Consider the following 16,196-nt stretch of genomic DNA (forward strand, 5'->3'; position numbering starts at 1 on the left):
AAACAAGCTAATTCTGTGACCAGTGTTTTGGTATATATAGTGATGGAATTCCTGGAAAATGGATATATTAAGTTTAGGAATATTTTGAGAAACTTCCCTCAGGAGTGCTGAGGGCCACAATGGGCTATGTGTCTGCCATCTCTGTACTACTCTTGTCCCAGTGCCTGGCACACAATAAACAATCCATAAGTGCTTGTTGACTAACTGACTATTCTCCCATACTTCCCAAAACAGGAATCTGTAATTACACCAGGGGACTGGCACAAGACACGGACCATGTTCTATTACCCAGTGGCACTCACTCAGACAGGTTCCTTCCTTACTGAAAAGCCATCAGCCACCCTTAGCCAGAGCACATCCATCCATCCTCTGACAAGGGACATAGCTACTACAGCCTCTATCCATTTGGGGTTCCAATACTGGGCTCTTAACTTCAAACCAATAAGCAGATAAGAAAGCACATCTTTGATTTTTCAACTAATTGTCAATGAGATAGCATGCAAAGCCCCTTTGATTAGTAATGTCACCAGGCTGTAAGTATTTCTTCCCTTATCAAGTCCATGTTAGCCACTGAAGTAACCTCATCAGCCCAAGTGGCAGAGAGTAGCCTTTTTTCCTCAAGTGAGAGTCCATAGGCTATGGAATCCTCTAATTCTCTATCCCAGGCACTGAGGAACCATTGAACAAGTGAGTGGTAATGATGATGAGCCAGCCTGAAAAAGCCTGGCTCCCTCTGATTTCCAATCAAATGTTCTTTCAAATAGAGTGAGTGCATGGCTGAAATTTCACTCTTCCCTCCTGTGCTTGCTGTCTGGAGAGATGCAGCTTGAAGGGAACTGTGTGTAATAAGCAAACGTTTTTATCCCCTGGCTTTTGAAGAACAACTTTCTTGTCTGATTGAATGTGTTTCTACAGAAGTTATCAGTTGGAGCATTTGGTCAAAAACTTTCTCATGATTTTATTAAGCCAACTCTACCATTTCACAAAATTGCTGAATTTCAGAGTAAGAAAAGCTTTTGATGGCTATTTACTTTAACCCATATCTGGGCAAGAATCCTGTCTACAGCATACTGAGGAGCAGTTAGGGAATCTCTCTTTGTAGGAGAACCTATTACCTCCTCAAGCAGACTATCTCTGCTTTTGGACAGGTCCAATTATTAGGAAGTTTTCTTTTTCTAGACATCGCTTCTAGATTAACCTCCTTGTGCCTTCCAGCCATCACTTGCTCCTTATTCTGTCCTCTGGGACCAATCAGAATAAGTCATCCCATTTTAACATGCTGGTTGTTCAGACACTTGAAGACAATCACTGCATAAGAGCCAAGTCTTCCCGTCTCTAGGACTTTTAATGAAACCTTGTGCTTCATAAGCTCAAGATACACTAAGCATTCTTCAAGGAATATTGAGTGACCCAGATCATTAAAGCACAAAAAGCCGGAGGGAATCCCGTTTCCCTGTCTTGACTTGTCTATAGGTAGGGTACTTATTCAAAAATGGTAAACATCCCATCTTCAATTTAAAACATATATGTCTTACAAAGTTGTCCAAAAGTAGTTAAAGGCTCAGGAGATTTCCCAAAGTAGAATGGGCAGCTTCAAGAAGTAGGCGGGCTCTTATTAAAGACATATATCTTCAAGCAGGGATTGGATTGTTGGGAAGTTTCTAATGGACATTGTTTCATAGATAAGTTGAACTCAGTGGCCACTGCAGTCCCTTCTGACTGCAAACTATGAGATCCACAGAAGTTCTGGGCAACTAGATAATACAATGGATAGAGAGTCAGATCTGAATTCAGGAAGACCTGAGTTCAAATCCAGCCTTAGTCACTTACTAGCTGTGTGACCCTGGGCAAGGCACTTAACCATGATCTGCAAAATGAGCTTGGAGAAGGAAATGGCAAACCACGCTAGTGTCTTTTCCAAGAAAACCCCAAATGGGGTAATGAAGAGTCAGACATAACTGAAAAAACTGAACACCACTAACAACCCAAAGATTTAGCATTTGCACAGGATCACAGATGAAATCCAAATCCAAGACTTCTGGATTCCAAGTCTAGCACTCTATCAACTATGATACCACCACCATTTCTTCCTTTGTAATCCTAGTGTTGGACACTGGACCCGGCACAGTAGGCAATTAATAAATGTTTATTTATGTGATCTGACACAGGACACATGCATATCATCACTGCTAAAGCCTCCACTTCTGTCTGAGCTACAGAAAAAGAATACTTACCAACATCTGCAAGAGTCCTAGCTTGGGAAATTCCATCCAGTTTTGCTAAGTAACTTAACTTAGAGTTACTATGCCCGACTATCGCAAAAGTATCTGTCTGGAAAGATACAGTCCTTTGATTTCTAAAATGGAGAAGATTTACTCAACTCCAGCTTGTGAGGCACATTTAATCCCACAGAGGGACCAGATGGTGGACCCTAAATATAAATATGGTGGAAATCTCTAAGAATCTTAATCTGGGATTGTGCCTATGTCCAAACAAGGAAAAAAGAATTGGCAATGGATTAATCTCCAGCTCCTTCCTATGAGATTCTTTAATTATCTACTATGGTTGCAACAAAATGATATATCTGTGATGATGGAATATTATAAATAATGATGATGTTTAGCTGAACCTACTTTTTCATCAATACAAGGAGCTCCTGATGAGGAACTCCCTCTGCCAGGAAGGGCAGCAAGGCAGTGGATTGGATAGAATGCCAGACATGGAGTAAAGGGGACCCGAATTTGAATCTGGACTCAGCCATTTACTAGCTATGGGTTCCTAGCTAAATCACCTCTATTTTCCTTATGGGCGAAATAGCAGTAATAATGACATCTACCTCCAAGAAATGTTGCAAAGATAAAATCTGTAAAGTACTTAAACTTTAATGTGCTATATAAATACGATCTATTATTGTTGTCGTTACTAATATAGGTTATTGTTATATTTTCAACATCAGTTATCAATCTACCCATTATAGTTTGGTAAGTAGGCTGAGATATAAGTTTAAGTGACTTGCCTAGGGTCATTCAACTGGCATATGTCAAATGAAGGACTTGAACCCATGTTTTCCAGACTCCAAGGTTGGCTGTCCCACCACCATTCAGTAATTATCACTTCTATTTGAATTCTATTTTTTAAAAAGAAAACAAGATGAACAATCTTAATAACTCATGCCTATAAGATACTCCAGTGTCTGCCAAATACTTTATATACATTTCTCAACTGATGTAGCAAATCTATGACATGGGTGTGATTTTTATCCTGATTTTGCAGATGAGAAAACTGGAGCTCAGGGACATTTAGACACAGTTATTGGGTATCTGAAGTGGGATTCAAACTGAGTCATGAAAATAGCCCAAATGAATCAAGGATGACCAGGATTTGAGTCTCTTGTCTCATCATCAGATAAGTTTTGAGATACCTCTTCCATGATGTGTGCTGTGGAAGCAGGAATTCTCAAAGATCTTTGCATTAAATAGTTGTCTCTTATGTCAGTTAAAAACCAAATACTCATTGAAGCAGGAAAAAGCTTGGCATATGATAACATTCACCAGACACATCCACTGTATCACTATATTTGTTACTTCAAAAATGTATAAAATCCAAGACTGAGGAAGCACTTGATTTTCATTCAAAGGATGCACTAGTCAAAAATTAAGCTTCCAAATTTTTTTCTCTCTATAACAGTGATATGAAGAAACATTTTTAAATGATAATATTATAATTTTTTGAATCATTCAATGTTTGGAATTTAGATGAGTTGTCATGTCTTCCAACCCCTTCTCAAAATTATCTGAAAGGTGAAGAAGTCATGTTTTCAATAGAACTAAAGAGCAATATTCTATAATAGAAAGAGAATTGCATTTGCTAGCAGGGGACCTGAAATCTGTCTTGCTTCTGCTGCCCTACTACTTGTGTGACCTTGGACAAGTCATTCCCTTTCCCTGGTCCTCAATTTCCTCCTCTGTAAAATAGGAGTTGGACTAGTTTATCTGTCAAAACGCTTCCCTGAGTGATTCATTCATCTTATAACAGTGAAACTCTACCTGTGTAGCACACAGTCCTGGGTACACAGAAATTCTCTGAGAAGTTCTTTACAGTGAAATGAGAGAAGACTGGAGAGCACAGTCTGGTACATTTCTGCATTCCCACACACCACAGCCTCAACAGAAAGTTGCGTACTATTTGTCATCAGGAGATTTAAATAGATTTTTCAAACATGATCTAGTAGAAAGCAATCCCTCAAGCCAACTGAGATATTTCAAAATATCCCCTTGCTGAATGAATCTAGAATCCCAAACATATGTCACATGAATCAAGCCAAAATATTCTTCTGATGAACAAATCTATAATCCCCAAAAGGTTTCCTGTATGACTCAATATAGATAATATAGTTCAAAATATTCTTTTGCTAAACCAAGCTAAAATTGTCAAAACATACACACACACACACACACATATGGCATTAATCAATCTAGATCTTCAAAAATATTCCTTTGACAGTCCAAATGGCCAAAATATCCAACTATATCAGTCACACCCAGATATAGGACCCTCTTACAACACAGTAAAACTTTCCAGGAGACATTACAAATACTTAACCAGGATCATAATAGACAGAATAGGATAAAGAAAGGGACGAGACTTTCAAATTCCCCAATGGATGAAATTCCCACATTAAGAAATTCCTTTCATCAATTCAGACTGGCACCATCTCTACAACTGACACTTTAATAGAGTTTGTTTCAAGAACCAAGAGATTTAAGTCACGTGTCCAGCTAGTATGTGGCAAAGGCAAGACCTGAACCCAGGTCTTCTTGGCTCCAAAGCCAATTCCTAACCACCATACCATATCATTCTGCCTCTTCAATAAATAGCAATGAGCACTTACAACAAACATTTTCTCTGTTAACAAAAATGTTATTGTTCTGTTTGGGATTCTAAACAAGATTTAGTGGTATAGGTTGAACATGTCTTTTATATAAAAGATCCATACTGCCAAAGAAGTTTGAAATAGCTGGTGCATGGAACACACACACTATCTCTGCCTTTTTGCCATCCATAAAAACATCTCTTGTTTCCTGTTTACCTACATCACCCTTCAAGCCAAAACTCTTTTCGATTATCTTCCCAAAAACAATTTCACTGTTAAAAAGAGCCAGTGCGAAGTAACAAGAGACCCACACTCCCCAAAGGCCAATAACTGTTTCACAAAGAAGAGAACATTGAAATGAGGAGAGTAAAGCCCTTGGCATCCCTGCAGCAGGGCTAGGAAACAACACTTGACAAATTGAATTTTCATCTAGAAATTTAATTTGGAAGCCACTTACCTCTCTTGGCTTACAGTAGTGATGGCGATGCTTGGAAGTGTCAGCAAAGGTAGAGTGGTCGGTCTTGAGATGCTATCTCCATCAGGTGTCCGAGCTCTTTCAGACTGTCTCTGGGATAGTGGGGGCAACTGAAGGTTCCCAGAGCAGCATCTTCTCCCCCTCCAGAGGTCAATTCCTAGGGTGTTACTCGAGGAGCTATACGATTTGCTCAGGCTGCATTCCAAATAATCCTTCACATTCTGGAATCAAAAGAAGAAAAAGAAAAGAAAAGAGACAGTGAATACCATAGATATTTCAGAGTGAAATATGGAGAACTCAAAGATCAGTGTCTACAATGTTTATTATGCATAAATGGAAAGATCGCGCAAAGGAAGTCCAACACCAAGGAACAGAAAATCCAGTGAAGATCCCAGAGAAGATATAGTTGACGATTCTTCTTTCCTCGTGGCAGAGTAGAAAGAGAATATGAAGAAAAAAATATTCTATACACAGAGTCATCAGAGAGGAAATGTCTCTAACATTGTCTTATCTAGGATTTTCACTGCATTTTCCATTACTCGACAATGGACCTCTCTTTCCTTATTTTTCCATTTATACACATTATGAGCATTGTGAACATTGATCTTTGTGTTCTGTTTATTTCACTCTGTGGAATAGTATATTCATATTCATTCTGGTCCTAGAAAGTTCAAATGTTCCACAGTCAGAACCTTTTCTACCAAACCATTATCTGACCTTCTGACTTTAGAATATGTCTGCAAAACACAGGTGTGTGTCTCTACTCATTCTAATGCAGAAAAATATAATCAATATAAACACAGTTCTATGGAAAATTGCAACTGTAGGCCTAAATCAAATAGAGCTAATTATCAATTATCTCCAGCAAATTTGCAAGCCCAGCCTGAATTCTCTCTGCATCCCAGTATGCCTGCGGGAGACTTTCTACCACTCATCAGTTGACGTATATTCAGGGAATGAACATTAATTTTAATATTAGCCTCAGTAAACTATAAAACAGCATATGGATTTTCTGTTGCTAATAATAATAATAAATATCCATCAGCTAAAGTATTCCATGTGGAAACAAACTCTTTGGGGATATTTTGGGATTATCTACCCCCTCCATCCCCATCACCCTGATGAACAGTCCTTTTAGAATCAATAACTATGAGTGTAATCATCAAAGAAAAATCTAGAAGCAAACCTCTCACAAAAAAGAAAAGAAGACTAGAGATTTCCTCCACTAATTTAGACCAGAGACTGGTATGCAACTTGGAATCTGAGAAAGTCACTTGGGGGCATTGTGAGAACAAGGGACTTGGCCACAGTCATGTAGCTAGTAGATAACAGAAGAAGGATTTGAATTCAGGTTTCCCCAACTCCTAGGGTAGTTGTAAAGTTCTGTTTTTCTTTTTTAAACCCCCCTTCAGTTAATTTAGAACTCACTGAGGTTCCAGAATCTTTCCAATTCCTAGAGCCTAGAAAGAGATCATTTCTGGAGGCATTGTTTGACAGTCCCGCATGCTCTCCCACTTGGGCACAGACCATTTGATTTTCAAACCCCGTGGAATGATAAGAGGAATGACAAAGAACATAAGATGCTACTTGAGCCCCTTCTCAAGGATGAATCCAGGTTAAATGATGGTTTGTGTTGATGGCCCACATTGCTCTACTGTGAATTATAAGGGCAAGGTGGAATTTGGAATGGAGGAAGCCATTTCAGAGACTCAGTACCTTTTATTTTTAATCAACCTTGATCTCCCACCTCTGCAACATTCTACCCAGCATTCCAATCACCACAAATTACCACCAAGCTTTAAGAGATAAAGTTCAAGAGATGAAACTGGAGAGAGGAGTTGAACTAGACAGGGCCATGGACAAACAAGCATTTCATCTTTTGGTGCAACACATTTCCAGCTTTGTGCCCTATTTTTCTTTATATTTTTATATCTCCTTCTAGAATCAATGGCACCTTAGATTTGGAAGTGACCTCAGAGGTCATCTGGACCAAGGAAGGAGGGAAGGAAGGAAGGAAGGAAGGAAGGAAGGAAGGAAGGAAGGAAGGAAGGAAGGAAGGAAGGAAGGCAGGAAGGAAGGCAGGAGGGAGGGAAGGAGGGAAGGAAGGAAGGAGGAAAGGGAGGAAGGAGGGAAGGAAGAAAGGAAAGAAGAAAACCTTTAAAAAGATCCTGTCATATGCCAGGGACCATGCAAAGTCCTTTACATATAATTTGTTTGAGTCTCACAACAATCAAGGGACACAGGTGTTATTATTATTCCTACTGTGTGGTTAAGGAATCTGAGAAAGACAAGAGGTTAAATGATTACCCAAAATCACACAGCTATTAAATGTCTGAGACTGGATTTGAACTTGGGTCTTCCTACCACCAGGTCTAGCATTCTATCCACAAAGGCAGATAAGCTGCCCAGAAGCCAAAGGCTGTGTGTACTGTCTCTGCTTTGAGTGAATACTGTAAATTCCTCTATTTATATCACTTCCAGTTTCATTGGGAGAATGAGCCCACTTCTACCCAAAGAAGTTATAAAATTCCAATCACAAAACAGTAAAGAACAGAAATTCATTCTCTAGTCCCATTGAAGTGTCTTTGTTCCATGCTTCCAGTATGCCCATCCCTGATAGTCTGAACATAGAATTACTTTGAGCCAGAGCCCAAGAAGCCGTGTGTGTGTGTGTGTGTGTGTGTGTGTGTGTGTGTGTGTGTGTGTGTGAAAAGGAGTGGTCAAGATGCTGCTAATTAATGGACCAGGCCTGACTGGGAAAGCAGCTTCCAGAGCCTTAAACTGTGCCAAGAGCAAAATGTGAACACAGAGTGAGTGACTGATGTGGTTGGAGCCATGAACAATGTGGGTCAGAGAGAAAGGATGATGTAACTCTAGGCAACAGAAGACTAAAAGATTGTTTGAGTGGTTTGCTTTTGTACTTGTTCAGGTGGGGTTTATGGGTCGTGATCTCCCAATGTGGATCCCCAGAATGCTGGAGCTTTGTGGAGTGGATAGAGGCAGGGGCCCCGGGCATGTAAGTTCAATTGATTGATATTTGGGTCTTGGTGCCCTGGCCATAGAGTGATGCCAGCTTTCTGAGTCAGTGATGAAAGAGCCCTGATAGATTTTATACATGAATAGTAGAGTTTTGAGCTCCTAGGAGGCTTTACACCAAGGGGGGAGAGCCAGAAGATAAATGGTTCCCTGAGGTGGCAGGTTCCAGGTGAAGAGTAATGCTTGTTTAGGGTGGAATAAGCCAGCAGCTGGTCTTAGTCAGAAACAAATAAATGAGGGCACGGGAGAGATATCAGATGATGTGCTCTCTTGGAAATCTTAAAATCAGTATGATTATTCATTTAGAAGCAAACTATAGATTCTTGAGTTCTACTTGGCACTCACAAGTCATTTAATTGCTCCAATTTGGGCAAGGATTTTTTAAAATATAAATAAATGAATAAACTTCAAATAAAATCATACATCGGCTTGACACTTTATTGCTACCAATTTCAATCGTTCTCTTTTTCATTATTCTACTTACTTCACTATTCTTACTTACATGTACTGACTCTGTCTCCCTCCTTATCACAACTTTTGGACCAGAGCCCACTGTACTATTAGATGCCTTTAGGGGAATTAGTGTATTGCTTCCTTATCCCTGCCTAGGTGAAGCCTTATTTTTCTGTCCCTCTTGCTCAAGAAACCACTCCATTCCCACAAGACGATGCTATCGTTCGCAGGCTCCAAAGAAATCTCTACTTTGAATTATCATTGATTTGCCTCATGACAGTGATTTTCTCTTGTACAAAATGGGGTCAGATGTGTGTGTGTGTGTGTGTGTGTGTGTGTGTGTGTGTGTGTGTGTGCATGAGGAGAGAAAAAGAAAGACACAGAGAGGTATAGAAGATAAAATCTACATAATTTCTCTATTTAGTCCCTAATCCTTCCCCCATCATGTTTCTCCTGCATTTTACATCATGTCCCTCCGGCTCACCAAGTGGTCAGACTCATTTCTCTTTTCACATAACCCCTGGGAGAGGCAATTTGCTATGCAGCTAAGGGTATTGATCAGGATTTGGAAGAAACTGATTCAAAGCTCAATTCTGTCATATACTAGCTGTGCGGCCTTGGGAAAATCAAATGGAGTCCCAGCCTACTGATTTGGCTTAAAAATGTACTCTGCCCAAATCATGGGGTAATTTGTAGAACCACTGACTATCGGGTAAGGAATTCATCTCCTGCTAAGTGAGTGATTTGAGCAGTGAACAAAAGAAATCAGCACAAGCACAGCCATCTCTTGTTTATCTCCTTCTAAACACAAATTCAGTATTATCAGCAAAGGACTGGCCCAAGCAAAACAAAAATTTTCACCTCTTTTATGTTTGCCTTTAGTAAAAGATCTTCAGCTCTGTCAGAAACCATCCACTCCAACCCCCTCATGTTTATAAATGAGAAAACTGAGGCCACAGAGGAGATGCTATGAGCACAAGGTCACACAGGAAAGATCAAGGACCTTGAAACTCATCAAGTACCCCATAAGGAGCATAACGGCCAGAATTGGGGTAAGAATGAGCAGGAGTAATGTCTGACCTGGATGACAGGGGGGTCAATAATGAAATCAGCTCCTCTGACTCTGACTTCCCTTTTCTCCCCGTTTACCACATAGAGTGTAACAAAGAAGGAATTCTTGCAGTAGAAGGAAAACTGTGTAAAAGGTGGCTTGATGTGGAGGAAGGAAGGAAGGAAGGAAGGAAGGAAGGAAGGAAGGAAGGAAGGAAGGAAGGAAGGAAGAGGGGAAGGAAGGGAAGGAGGGAGAGAAAGAGGAATAAAGGAGGGAAGGGAGGAAGGAAGGAAGAAGGGAAGGAAGAAGAAGGGAGGGATGAAGATAAGAAGGAAAGAAAGAAGGAGGGAAGGTTGGAAAGGGAAGAAGGAAGGAGGGAAGGAGAAAGGAAGCACCTACTACATGTCAGGCACTATGCTAAGCTTTTCACAAACATTATCCCAATGCATTAAGCAACGCATTCTGAGAACCTGAATCCAATCCCATCTCTGATGTTTACACTCTTTATAACCTTGGGAGAGTCATTTGAGCACTCTGGGCCTCAGTTTGCCCACCTGTAAGACATATGGCCTAGGTTCTAGGAGTTCCCTTGTGGCCCAAATTCAAGATCTTATGAAATGTCGCTCTCTGACCACTGATCCTTCATTCTTCCTTGGCTCTCCTCCTTCCACAGCTTCTGTACTAAATGGCACAAGGAGGAAATGGGAAAACTGCACCGGAGACCTTACCTCCTCAGCGGTCACTGTCATCACACTCCTGCTTTTCTTCATTATAAATGGGGAAAAGGGCCCCTCGTACAATGCCTGTTATTCACTCCAACTCTTCTGGCACTTGTCAGCACCTACAGGGAAGAAGGAAGACCAGATTGACAGCTCAGTCCCGCGGGGTAGGTACGAGCGTGAGGTTGGCTCACCTCCAGCTCACCTGGAAAAGTCAGTGGTGCTGTCAGTGGAGGATGAGAGCAAAAGTTCAAGGCTTTCTCTATCATTTCAGAGCCCCCCTTCCTGATGTCAAACACCCTCCACCTCCAAAAGTCAACTCTTTGAGGTTTGTGACTGTCACCCAGTGCCTGGCACAGCTGAGGCATTACATTGGCTTGGATGGGACTAGCCTGGGCATAAAATGAGTCTCGAAAGACTCCGAAGCAAAGAAAGGACCAATTAGATTCACCAAGCTCACAACCTCAGAGCGATTCACTACAGCAGCAGGTCATAGGTCCTTATTTGGGACAAGAAGGTCCTCTTCTATCAGGGGGGCAGGAAGTTGACCATTCAGGAAGATCTAGTGCAATCCTGCCTCTAACACACATTGGTTGGATTACCCTGAGCCAGTCACAATCTCTCAGTGCCCTCGACAATTCTAACTTACAGAGAAGGTGTTTCTCTGTATTGGTAGGAGAGATTAATGAGAATTACCAATTCCAATGAAATCATTGGTCTGACAAAATACATGCATGTTTGTGCATCCGTGTGTGTGTATTATGTGTAAGGCACTGCTCTGGGGGCTGGCCAGGGTTCCATAAAACATAAATACATGAGATAGAAATCGTGAGTTCAGCAAACATTCAATACAGATAGCCAGAACTACATGGGGTCCTAGAGGATCTGGGGGATGGGATGAGCAGGAATGTCCATTCTTTCTCTCACAGTCTCCAATGGGGATGATGCATATACCCAAAGAGCTATAATATACAACATTATTATACAATGTCAGTCAACAAACATTATTAAGGGCTTCCTAGGTTCCAGATATTGTTCTGTACACTGGAAATATAACTAAAGGCATAAACAGCCCCTGCCCATCAGGAAGTCACTGAAGGACCCTTTGAGGCAGTCTGGTCCAACCCCTAATTTTACAGAAGGTTAGTTAGACCCTAGAGATAGCATTAGGTGAGGTGCACATGATAAGTAGCTCATCAGTAAAAATTGGTTGGCTTGTCTTGTCTTTGACTCAAATGTCTTGACAATGGATGGTTGGGTCTGGAGTATTCTGAGGAAAAATGGAAGAGAGGGGATGGCATGACAAAACAGACAATGACAGCCTATTTGCAAAGAAGGTGGACCTTCTGAAAAGCTGGACCTTCCCTTTCCCCGGACCTCTTGGGAGGAACTTCAGAAAGTAAGAGTGTTACAAAGGAGTCAAAGATTAGAACAACATGGAGAGGAGATTAGGTGGTCTCTTTCTCCCCTTCTGTAGACCCTGGGTTTCGACTAGGTGACTTCTCAGGCCCCTTCTAGCTCCAGATGGATGAGTCTATGATGTGACAAAATGGTGAGTGTCCTGGCTCACATAAATTCATTTGTCCAGTAGGGCCAAATGGTTAAGCTCAATCATTCAGCAACGTCCCCCAAAGCCTAGATAGACTTCAAGTTAAGTGCATCTGCCTTGCCACTTGGACATCTATGAGGTGTCCATAAAGTCCAAAGTACCAATCTCAAAAGAATTAAAATTTCAGGACATCGGAGAGACACATGATGGGCACAATAAAATGTCAACTATTACCAACTAAGAGAAATGGGGGGTGGGAAAGAGGTCACCAGTGAGAGAAAGGACTAGAAAAGGTAGATGACAAGGTCAAGGAATGACCAATGGGCAGATGCCAAGTTGTCATGGGCAGCTAAGGGGCACAGTGGATTGTGTCAGGACTTAAAGTCAGAAACACCTGTATATGAATCCTTCCTCATACACTTATTAACTATGTGATCTAGGCAGATCATTTCACCTTGCTTAGCCTCAATTTTCTCACTGGTAAAATGGGAATAAAAATAGCATCTAGTGGGGATCAAATGAGAAAATATTTGCCTGCCAAAAAGTTCTATATAAATGTTTGCTATTATTATAGTTATTATAAGCCCCACAAGTATCCACACAATGTCAGAAATAGAATAAGTGGCCCCAGCATCTTGGGTGGATGCCCTCTACCCCATAGAGAATTCATGAGAGGACAAGATAGAGAAAGTATTGGTTGTAAAATGAGGCGGTTGGATTTTTATGACTGATCTTTAAGTAGAGCAGCTAGGTGACTCAATGTAAAGAAAGCCATGAGGTCCTAATCTGGCCTCAGACACTTCCCAGCTGTGTGACCCTGGGCAAGTCATTTAGCCTCCATTGCCTAGCCCTTACCACTCTTCTGCCTTGGAACCAATACATAATATTGATTCTGAGACAGAAGGTAAGGGTTTAAAAAACACTAATCTTTAAGGTCCTTCCCTATCAAATATCAGCTCCTTGAGAGCAGGATCTGTTTAAGGTTTATCTCTGTGTTGATAGTACTTAGCACAGAGCCCAATATATAAGTAGCTTTTAATGAATCCTTGTTGGTTGATTGATTCCAATTCTAATCCGAAGAGTAGCTGCCTGCACCACTGGAGGGAGTTCTCACATCAGTGAGACGGCAGAGCCAACAGATTATCAAAGTATGACAAGCCCTGTCTTGGGGGAACAAAAGCACAAGGTAATGTACCAGCCACTGAAGATGAGACGTGGGATTTCCCCAAGGTCTGGGGATCAAAGCTTGCCGTGTTCCTTGTGAACATCCCAGAGATGGTGTGGGCTCTCTCCATTCCATACAGCTCCACTCCTGAAACATGCTGCTTGTTTCAAAAGTCTGCCTTTCTAACCCAGATATATATAGAGCAAGAGCATGGAGGAGATTCAGCTCTGGGCTCCGCTGCAGAATACTAAGCAGGGATGCTCTACTGTCATCACCCAGGAAACCAGGGCTTCTGCTGTCAAACCATCATTTTACAAAACAATGTGGACTCCAAGCCCCACACTGATGAAGTAAAGGGGGTTCTTCACAGGGGAGAAGAGAAGAGAAGGAATACTGAAGATTTCTACGAACACACAAAGAGTTTCACCCAGTGGGAATATTTCTATTCCTTTATAGAGATGACCAGGTTGTACAGAGGATAGAGAATTAGACATGTAGATCAGAATTCAAATTTGATTCTGGGAGAGTGGCTTAAATGTCATTTGCCTCAGTTTCCTCATCTATAAAATGGGTTTAGCAATAACACTTACTTCCCTGGGCTGTTGAAAGGACAAAATAATATTTGTAAAGAGTTTTCAAATCCTAAAGCACTATGAAAATGCTATCTGCTATTAGTATCATCATCATTATTACTGTTGTGGTTGTTTACAAAACATCCAGATAGAATGCTCAATGAGTTGTTCTATTATTTGATACCACATGCTAATGGTATAAAATTTCCTCCATCAATATTGGGAAATTATTGTATTCATTCATAATTTGATCAAAGTAGTCCAGAAATGTTTATTTTTTAAAGTATTGTTTTAGGGAAAAGGCAGCAGACAAATACTAATGATATTTTATTTTTTATTTTACTTTTTCAATAGAAAAACTAATGATATTTTAAATGAATTTTAATTCCCACTCCTCCCACCTTGGCTCTTCTCTACCAGGGATGGGGAAATCCTGGCATATAGGCTGGAGCCATCCCTATCTTTAATTTCACCCAAGTACGTGATAAGTACAAATGAGTTACATCATTATTTAAGCCTACAGTTGTAGAGACTAAATGCCACCAATTTAAATGTTCTCCCTCCATTCTCTGCTTCTTTCAAAACATGGGAGATCTTAGGTATTGGACACTGTATAAAATATAAGACATTTTTCATTTATTTATTCATTTTCTTGAACTTTTCCTCCCCCTTTTAAAAATGTTAATATATAGAATATCTCTAAGAGGAGGTGAGGGGAGAGATACAATGGGAAATATAGATGATATAAAAACAAAGGGTTAATTAAAACTTAGTTTTAAACATAAAGTATCATCAATGTTATTTAGGAATGTATTAAAAATAGCAATAAGAGAAGAAAAAGAAATTGAAGGAATCAGAATGGGCAATAATAAAACTATTTCTTTTCACAAATCATATGATGTAGAAAATCCTAAAAATTAAACTAAAAATTAGTTGAAAGTTTTGAAATTATCAAGAATTTTAGCAAAGTAACAGGATGTAAAATAAACCCACATAAATCATCAGCATTTCTACATATCACCAACAATGCCCTATAAGAAGAGATTACTTCTCTTCTTATAAGAGAAGTAAGAGAAAACCCATTTCAACTGACCATTGATAGAATAAAATACCTAGGAGTATATCTGCCAAAACCAAACCAGGAACTATATGAACATAATTATAAAATACTTTTTATGTAAATAAAGTCAGATTTAAATAATTGGAGAGACATTAATTGTCCATGTATAGACAGAGCCAGTATAATTAAATGACAATCCTATCTCAACTAATCTACTCATTCAATGCCATCCCAATTAAATTACCCCCCAAATTTTGATTGATCTAGAAAAATTAAGAACAGAATTCCTTTGGAAAAACAAAAGATCAACAATATCAAACTGTCATATTAATGGAAAAATATAAAAGCAGTAGGTTTAACAGTACTAGATTTTTAACTGCATTATAAAGTAGTGATGACTGAAACTATCTGGTATTAGCAAAGAAATAGAAAAATAGATTAGTGGAATAGAACAGACCTACATCAAACAGTAATAAAAGATTATAGTAATCTTGTGATTGACAAAAGTAAAGATCTAAATTTTTAGAATAAGAATTCATTTTTTGGCAAAAATTGTTGGGAAATTAGAAAGCAGCCTGGCAGAAACTAGAAACAGGCCAATATCTTACACGATTTACCAAGATAAGATCGAAATGGATACATGGCCTATACATAATTGGAGATTTCATAAGCAAATTAGAAGAACTAGGAACATAATACCAATCATATTTATGAATAGGAAAATAATTTATGAATAAACAAGAGCTAGGAAGCACAATGAGATGTAAAATTTATCATTTGGAATAAATTAAATTGAAAAGGATTTGTACAAATAAAACTCAGGTAGCCAAGATTAAAAGGAAAATGGAAAATTGGGGATAATTATCACAGTTTTTCAGAGAGTTCTCACATATAAAATCTACAGAGAACTTTGTCAGATATATAAGAATATGAACCATTCCCAAAAAGAGGAATAGGCAAAATATGAACAGTTTTTGGATGAATAAAGGAAAACCATATATAACTATTTGGGAAAATGCTCTACATCCTTACTGATTAGAGAAATGTAAATAAAATAACTGAGATATCATTTCAAGCTACAGATTGGCTAAAATGATAAAAAAGGGCAAAGTGACAAATATTGGAAGGGATGTGAGAAAATGAGGACTCTAACACACTGTCGGTGGAACTGTAAACTGATCCAACCATTTGGAGAGCAATTTGGAATTATGTTCAAAGAGTTACAAATCCATCTACACCTTTT

General features: G+C 39.6%; 1 protein-coding gene across 5 annotated transcripts in view; it reads right to left on the reverse strand.

Annotated features, from left to right (window-relative positions):
• The window catches only part of PDE4B (phosphodiesterase 4B), a 712,123-nt gene that overhangs the window by 566,692 nt on the left and 129,235 nt on the right, over positions 1-16,196 (reverse strand). For all 5 annotated transcript variants that reach the window (XM_056815007.1, XM_056815010.1, XM_056815011.1 and 2 more), the window contains 2 exons: positions 10,617-10,729; positions 5,331-5,569 (listed from right to left, as the gene is read on the reverse strand). In XM_056815007.1, the coding sequence (XP_056670985.1) occupies positions 5,331-5,569; positions 10,617-10,658 (281 nt within the window). In that variant the 5' untranslated portion in view covers positions 10,659-10,729. The remainder of the gene's footprint in view (positions 1-5,330; positions 5,570-10,616; positions 10,730-16,196) is intronic.

Source organism: Monodelphis domestica, chromosome 2 (assembly GCF_027887165.1).
Source record: "Monodelphis domestica isolate mMonDom1 chromosome 2, mMonDom1.pri, whole genome shotgun sequence".
NCBI classification, from domain to species: Eukaryota; Metazoa; Chordata; class Mammalia; order Didelphimorphia; family Didelphidae; genus Monodelphis; species Monodelphis domestica.